General features: G+C 62.8%; 1 protein-coding gene across 1 annotated transcript; it reads left to right on the forward strand.

The window, feature by feature from the left end:
- Positions 1–1,511: 1,511 nt before the first annotated feature.
- Positions 1,512–8,166, forward strand: AIPL1 (AIP like 1 HSP90 co-chaperone). Its single transcript, XM_072730005.1, has 6 exons — positions 1,512–1,684; positions 2,232–2,411; positions 5,492–5,680; positions 6,330–6,506; positions 6,664–6,805; positions 7,384–8,166. Exons 1-6 carry the CDS (start codon positions 1,589–1,591, stop codon positions 7,584–7,586), a joined length of 987 nt encoding a protein of 328 aa, XP_072586106.1. The 5' UTR covers positions 1,512–1,588; the 3' UTR covers positions 7,587–8,166.
- The last annotated feature ends 206 nt before the right edge of the window (positions 8,167–8,372 follow it).

Raw genomic sequence — 8,372 nt, forward strand, 5'->3', positions numbered from 1 at the left:
AGCAGACCCTAAACATGTGAAATGCCAGGACCGTGCGGAGCTCAGGGTGAAGAAGGCGGGTGAGGGACAGAAGACCTGTCCCCAGCACCATCTTCCCCCAAGGCTGTCGGGTGGAGGAGACTGGGGCGGATCCTGAGGCCCTGCACAGCCTTCACTGGGCTCGAGGAGCGGTGGGCATAGACAGCTCTGTCTTCCTGAGGGCTGTTAGGAGGTTCGTCTGGGGGGCCGTGTGGAGGCAGTGGCCTGAGCATCTGGCCACAGCCCACTCCCACCTCTGCCCACGGAGGGGCCAGATCTATCAGCTGGACCCCCGGCAGTGCCCAGTGCCTTTGCACCTGCTACAGGGGAGGAAGCAGCCATCGCTGGCAGCAAAGTGCCTGACACGAAGGGTCTAGTATAGTGAGTATGTGAAAGCAAACGGCCACGTAACCGTCATGGTGCGGGGGACAACAGGGCCAGGACCCTGGGAGCAGCCCCCACCCCGCGTGACTGCCCTCCTCCTCTCCCCCTCCTTCCGCCTTTGTGGCAATCACTTTCGTTTTCTCTGTACTTGCCACACGGAGATGCCCATCCCTGCGCCCTGTGCATTAGGACCCTCGAGGAGGGTGGAGCAGAGGCCCCTGTGCCCTGTGCCCTTGCCCCACAGCTGGGAGGGCACCCAGAGGGGCTGGACCCTGGGGGTTGGGGTGGGGGCTCAGGCTGGGCCTCCCCTGTGCTGATGGCTCCTGGGGGTGTCCTGGAGGGGCTGGGCCCCTCAGCTTCCTAGGGGGCACAGGGGAGGGGATCTTCCAATCTCCGTGGGGAAAACAGGCTTTTGGAGGGTGGCAGACAGCCGGGGGCACCAGTTGGGATGGGAGAGGCGGGGAGAGCCCTTTGCACGGTGGAGGGGGGCTGACGATGCAGTGCTCCCCCCCCACCCCTATCCCCGCCCTGGGGCACCCCAGTGTCAGTGTGGGGTCACGGGGAGACAGGCCTCAGAGCCCCTGCACCGCCGCTTCCATTGGCCGCCAGGTGGCGCCAAACACCGAGCCTTGAAGGCATCCATGCCAGGGGCCTGGAGGGGCTGGCAGGCTCGCTGGTGGTCTGTGTCTGGGTCCCAGGGCTCAGAGACCCCTGAGGTGAGACCCTCCAAAGGGGAGCGCAGAGCTACCCCACAGCCCGCCCCTAGCGCCCCAACTGTCCCCAGCCCTGTCCCCTCCCTTGCCCCGTTTCAGAACCCCCAGAAACCTGCTTCTCCCCACACCCCCCACACCCCCCCCACCCCCCCCCCCCACCCCCCCCCCCGTCCCCAGTGTCGCCTCCTCTGGGGGGGGGCACACAGTCTGGGGGGAGAAGAGGAGGAAACAGGAAAGAGGGGAGGCAGGGATGGCACTGGTGGCAGGGACTTGACTGGGCCATCAGGCGCCGCACGGTTGTGCCCTACCCATCTTCTCTGGAAACCGCTCTGCTCGGGAGGGGGTGTCAGGAGGCCTGGCTGCGGCTTAGGGCTTATTGTCCCACCCAGGGGGGCAGGGCCAATCCCCACACCAGGTGTCTGTCCCTGGGGAGATTACTGCGCCCAAGCACACACCTCCCTCCATCCCTGGCCATGGATGCGGCTCTGCTCCTGAATGTGGAAGGTGTCAAGAAGACCATTCTGCACGGGGGCACCGGCGAGCTCCCAAACTTCCTCACGGGGTCCCGGGTGAGTGGGCTGCTCTCTGTCCAGGGGGGGATCCCCCCCACCAAGCTCCAAGGCAGCCCTTCTGCGTCCCCACTGCGCCATGGGCTTTGCCAGAACATGGCCAGGTGGGCAGCCCAGGGTCATTGGCACCTGGGCATCAGGGAGGCTCTGACATGCTGCCCATGCCCTGGAAAGTTCTGATCCTTTGGGGTCAACTGTGGGGCACATGGTGGGGGGCTCTGGGGATTTTCTGGAGCCCCGAATGTTGAGCGAGAAGCAGAAGCCCTGGGAGTCTTGGTTTCACCCATATGTCTCTGATGGACATCCCTGGACAGCGGACTGGCTGGGCCCAGGGCCTCCAATCTGGGGCCTCTGGAAGCAAGGACTTCCCCACTGCAGTGCCACTGCTGCTGCTGCTGCCAGTGCTGCCACCAGAGAGGGACAGGGTCCCCCAGGAGGGGCTGTGTGTGGGTGGCGGGGGGGGTGCCCTGCGGTGAGCTGACTGAGCAGCCCTGTGAGTGCCGGCGGGAGCCTGTCTCAGACCAGAGTCCCCTCCCTTGGTGACCAGGTCATCTTTCACTTCCGCACAACAAAATGCGACGAGGCGCGGACAGTGATCGACGACAGCAAGCGTGTGGGCCATCCCATGCACATCATCATCGGGAACATGTTCAAGCTGGAGGTCTGGGAGGTGCTGCTGACATCCATGCGCGTGGGCGAGGTGGCCGAGTTCTGGTGCGACTCTATTGTAAGTATGCTGCCTGCCCACACTTGCCGCGGCCTCCTGCGTGGGGGGCCACCTGCATCCACTCCCCCCGCTGCCATGCTGATGGAGAAGAGACCCTCAAAACAACATGCTCCCAAACTGACAGCCCGTGTGGTGGTGGGGTCCAGCGCTGCCCCCCCCACCTCCCTACCGCATGCACAGCCATCGGATCCCATGGGACTTTGCCTCCCTGCTCCGTGGCCCACATGGAAATGGCCGGACCCACTGATGTTTAAATGAACGTGTCCTACACAAACCCTGACATGTATAGGAAAGTCAGCAAAAGGTACAAGGAAGCCCCCTGATGACCCCCCTCTCACGGCAGCCACCTCGCCTGGGACCCTGCTACTTCCTGCACCCCTGCTACTTTCCTCCCTCACCCCACATGGTTTAGGTCACGCCTCCTCATGTCCACAAATACTAACATGTATGTCTGTGAAATATTATCGGAATGTTCTCAACATCATGATTGATGATATTAATGGGGGGATAGGTGATGGGGTGGTGAGCGAAGCCCTCTTCTAGAATGTGCTGGAGGAGTTCCAAACACTAACATCCCTGTTTCACTGACGAGGACGCATAAGGGGCAGAGAAGGGAAGTGACCTGCTGTGGGTCAAACGGGTTAAGAGTCAGGGTCAGGGGGATCTGCAGTCCCTTCACAGCTGACCCAGCCTGGCCCGCCACCTCCTCCCTGGCATCTTGGGTCACCTGCACACACCAGGTGAACTATGTCTGTTCACTACCAGTCCTGATGGTTTAGCAAGAGGTGAATTGTGTTGTGATAAGCAGTCTTCAGACAATGGCTTCCTTGCGGTGTTGGGTCATTTGAGGTGATATCTGCCGGCTTTGCTTATGGGAGGACAGCCTTTGTGGCTCTGACCTTGGGGCCACGTGGTAGCTGAGGCTCGGCCTGGCTCGCAGGCTGGGAACCTTGGTGCCGTGGTGACCACTGCATTTCCGACAGCCCGCTGTGTCCCCTCCCGGCCCACGCGTGCACACATGCACACACGCACCTGTATGCACTTACCGCAGACATTTATCCCGCGATGTACCCCCCTTTCTCCATCTGCGCACCTGGGAACCAATTCACCCTCCTGTCCCCTCGACCCATGTTATTCATAATCCAGTCTTGGCGTCGCTACGCAGCTGCCTGTCCTGTGCCTGCTGCGTGTCTGTCTGTCTGAAAACACTCGCTGGGCACCAGCTTGGAACCGGGCTGTATGTTAGGAATGAAACAGACCAAGCTCTGCCCTGGAAGGAACCCAGTCCTGTGGGAGGCATGCACGCTCAGGCAATTTCAGTGCAGGGCAGCTGCACATATGGGAGGGCAGGCCTCTGTGGGGCCATAGGCCATGGGCAACTAGCGCTCTAGGGTCTTGAGGAATCATCTTCAAGATGCTGTTGGACTGGGTATTGGAGGGTGAGTAGGAGTTCTCCAGGTCTACCCGCAGGGAGAGAGGTGGCATCTGGGATGATGGTCTGTCTGCGGGATTTTGTGCTGGAGCCCAGGACTGCGAGGCCAAGGATCGCAAACTCAAATTCCACGGGGGGCCAGGAGCTCTGGCTGGCCGCAGATCATCCGCCTGGTCCAAATGGGGCCGCCGGTCCTCAGCTCTAGCCAGATGCTCGGCATGCAGTTGGGGGTCCTGAGCTTTTAGGATGAGCCAGAAATCTGAGTCCCTTGGCATTTGAATGTTGGTTACCTAGTCGACCAGGACTGCACACATGAAGGATAGGACAAAGCCAGACCTGAAGAATGTGGTCTGTGACCAGCTTGTAGCCTCCAGTGTCAACACAGCCCTGCACACAGAGCTGCACTGGGACCTTGAGGCCCAGGAGAGGTGTGGGGATCCCAGCGCCCCTGGCCCGGCTCATAAACTGGGTCCCGGTCCCTGGGGCTGGAGCCCCACGTGTGGCTCTGCTGTTCTGCCCACCCCTGTGCCAGGTAGGTGGGCTGGGTTGGAGCACAGGACCGGGCCTGCCCTCCCCGCCCTCCTGCTGCCGCCCAGTGGGCACAGGACTCAGGATCTGTCCCTGGCCTTCCTCCTCCTCCTCTTCCTCCAGCACCCAGTGCTCCCCGAGCCCTCTTGCTGCCCACCGTTCTGCTTCTGCTAGGATGCAGGTGTCTCCTGCCCGGGCAGCCACCTGACCCGGGCCCTGGCTCAGTGCCCTTTCTGGGAGGCAGGCCTGCGAGCTGGAGCTGGGGGCCATCCCCTCCCCCTCCTGCCTGCCACCCCGGGTTGGGGGGGGGCTCTCCCTCCCTAGTTCAGCCTTGATCCCTGTAGCATTAACGACCATCTGGTGGCTTCTGTCAGGAAGGAGCCTCGGGCTGTGTTCTGGGCTAATCCTGGCAGGCGGGGGTGGGGTGGGGGCTGGGCAGGCTGACCTTCCCTGACTTGGGGGATGCACTGAGTGGCTCCTGCAAATGCCTAGGGGGGCCTGAGATGGGCTGTCGCTGACCCCGTGCAGGCTGGGGGGGGCTCTCGGAGACAGCTTGTGGATGGGGAAGCGGAGGCCTGTAGGGCTAATTTCCCCGATGCTGTCCATCCAGCCTGGAGCAGGGGTGTATCTGTCCCACCTCTAAGCCACAATGGCCGCACTGTGACAGGTGCACACACAGGTGTGCGGCCCAGGCTCCCTGCTCATCCCCAGTAGCACCAGCAGGAGGCCAGTCTAGCCCCTGGAGCTGCCCCTCCCCCCACAGCCCATAGACCCCCCCCCAGGCTCTGATCTCCTGGGGGACAGAAGTATGCCAGGGCCGAGCACGGACACCATGTGTCCTCCACAGGCATGCTGCAATCCAGGCTCTGTGTTCCCAGCTGTGCGACCTTATGCATGTTACTCGGTCTCCCTGGGCTCTGGGGTGCCCCCTCACTCACCCTCTGATGGGAACAAGTGCCTCCCTGGCCAGGTCACTGAGAGATGGGCAGCTGTAGCAGGAGGAGTTTGCCAGGGGCACAGGCAGCCGCAGTTCATAGCAGGGGTGGGCAGGGGCGGAGAGCAGGGGGGCCGGGCCGGCTCTGAGCACAGGGGCCTGTGCCATCCGCTGTCTCCCCCCCAGCACACAGGAGTCTACCCCATCCTGTCCCGGAGCCTGCGGCAGGTGGCGGAGGGCAAGGACCCCACCGAGTGGCACGTACACACGTGCGGCTTGGCCAACATGTTTGCCTATCACACGCTGGGCTACGAGGACCTGGACGAGCTGCAGAAGGAGCCGCAGCCCCTCATCTTCATGATAGAGCTGCTGCAGGTGTGCCCTGGGGTGGAGGGGGTGCAGAGGGCGGTCCCAGCCCCAGGGAGCCTGGGTTGGGGGGTGGGCAGCGGGTGAGCAGTGGCCTGGGGCATCACCTGCCTTCTCCCTAGAGCATGAGACAGTTCACGAGCCACACCTTCGTTTGTGGGGTGGTGGGAGAGCATCAAGCCCGGGTTGCGAGTCAGTTGATGGCCAAGGATGAGGTTCCGCCTGAGGGCTACGTGGGTGAACTGATAAATAAGAGAACTGTGTCCACAAAGGGCCTTAGTGGGCCTGCTCGGACAGTTGTGCGGTTTGCACACTGCACAAGGGTGTCACCTCTAAGGACATTATAGACTTTGTACACCTGAACCTTTAGGGTAACGCTTTCCCAGCAGTTGGCGATAAAGGGTCTTGTTCTGGACAAACAAGTATGGTGACTCTTCTGAGTATTCAAAGTCTGATGTCGACAAGGGCCATGTGTTCCTAACATGCACAAAGGTGCTGCTTTAGCACAGGCCCCAGGCCCAGGGCTCCATCCCCTGTGTCTGTGGATGGGCCCAGCCCACGGGCTCGTACTGCTTTCCTACCCCATGGACCATGCAGAGGCCGCAGGGGGTGTGGGTAGCCAGGGTCCCTGCCTCACCACCGGCTGCTCCTGGGGCAGGTGGAGGCCCCAAGTGAGTACCAGAGGGAGACGTGGAGCCTGAACAATGAGGAGAAGATGCAGGCGGTACCCATCCTCCATGGAGAGGGGAACCGGCTCTTCAAGCTGGGCCGCTACAATGATGCCTCCACCAAGTACCAGGAGGCCATCGTCTGCCTGAGGAACCTGCAGACCAAGGTTGGGGGCACTGCGGGGTCAAGGGGCAGCTGTGGGGTTGGGGGGGGGCGGAGGGGGCGGCTTTGGGCGGGGGGAGAGGCTGCGGGGTGGGGGGAGGTGGCTGCGGGGCTGGGGGGCAGGCAGGCCTGGCTCACAACAGGCATTCCGCCCCCTGCAGGAGAAGCCCTGGGAGGTGCAGTGGCTAAAGCTGGAGAAGCTGATCAACACCTTGATTCTCAACTACTGCCAGTGTCTGCTGAAGAAGGAGGAGTACTATGAGGTGCTGGAGCACACTAGTGACATCCTGCGGCTTCACCCAGGTGCGAGGCGGGGACAGGGGCAGGGTGGGGTGGGATGGAGCGGGCAGGGGCAGGCAGGTGCGAGGTGTGGAACGGGGTGGGGGGGTGGGGCAGGTGCAATCAGGTGCAGTGGGCAGGTGTGGACAGAACAGGCAGGTGCACACAGGTGCGAGCAGGGCAGTGAGGGGCCTGTGGGGGGCGGTCGTGCTCAGGCACCCACCCGCTGGGACTCCCACCAGCCGCTGGCACCACCAGCAGGTGTTTCTGTGTGGAGGTGAGAGCTGCACTGGGTCCCGGCTGCCCTCCTCCTGGACACCAGGCACTAGTTCACCGCTCACCTCGCCTGGTCTGGCGCCTGGAGCAGCCGCGGGGATAGGCACGCGGTGGGGCCCAGAGTCCTCGGGGAGCCTGTGGGGGAGAACATGAGCAGGGTCCCCGCGAGGGACAGAAGTGGGTCCAGAATCGTCCCCGTTTACTGCCCAGGCCGCAGCTCAGGGACACGGAAAAGTTAAGGATCACGGTCAGGGCCAGGAGTTTTGTGGGCAGGTGAGGCCTGGCCTCCCGGGGGCTGCCTTCAAGGCTGGGCTGATCCCCTTCAGGAATTGTGAAGGCCTACTACGTGCGCGCCCGGGCTCACGCGGAGGTGTGGAACGAGGCCGAGGCCAGGGCGGACCTTCAGAAAGTGCTGGAGCTGGAGCCATCCATGGGGAAGGCTGTGCGCAGGGAGCTGCGGCTTCTGGAAAATCGCTTGGAGGAAAAGCGGGAGGAGGAGCGGCTGCGCTGCCGGAACATGCTGGGCTAGGGTGCAGGGGGCCTCCCCTGCCTCCCCAGCCTCCCCTGGACTCCCCCTGGCCTCCCCAGCCTCCCCTTACCTCCTCTGACCTCTCCTGCCTCCCCTGGCCTCCCTCAGGCTCCTCTGCTTCCCCTTCCCTCCCTGGTCTCCCCTGGCTTCCTCCAGCCTCCTCCTGCCTTCCCTAGGCTCCCTGGCATCTCCTGGCCTCCCCTTACCTTCTCTGGCCTCCCCAGTCAGAGACTTCCCTGGACTCCCCAGCCTCCTCTGGTCTCTCCTGCCTCCCCTGATGTCCTCCATCCTCCTCCATCCTCTCCTTGCCTCCCTGGCCTCCCCTTACCTTCTCCGGCCTCTCCCAGCCTCTCCTAACCTCCCTCAGCCTCCTCAGCCTTCCCTTGGTTATTTCTGTAGCTCCACACCCATCCTCTAGAAGAGCATGGGCCGGCTGATGGCACTTCCTCCCCCACCATCCCCACTGCCTACGGACACCGCACTCCTGTAGCCAAAATCCTACGTTGCGCTTCGTCCTCCCTTGTCTGTCTTCCCTTGACTCTAAATGAATGAAACCAATAAATAGAATAAGTTCCCCACAGGCCCTGTGCGGTGCTGTGATTGCTGTTCTGAGACCCCGGTCCTGGGCCCCAGGGTGAGGCTGCTCCGGGTGGTGGTGGGGGTGCCGCACACGCCGCACACACCATGATGTGGGACCCGCCCCCTTGTGTGGCAGCAGGAGGTTTGAGGTCTGAGCCCCTGCCCTGGGGAAGACAGGGGCCCACGGGTGCTGGGTTCTGCCCCCGA

This window comes from Vulpes vulpes, chromosome 12 (genome assembly GCF_048418805.1).
Source record: "Vulpes vulpes isolate BD-2025 chromosome 12, VulVul3, whole genome shotgun sequence".
In the NCBI taxonomy this organism is placed as follows: Eukaryota; Metazoa; Chordata; class Mammalia; order Carnivora; family Canidae; genus Vulpes; species Vulpes vulpes.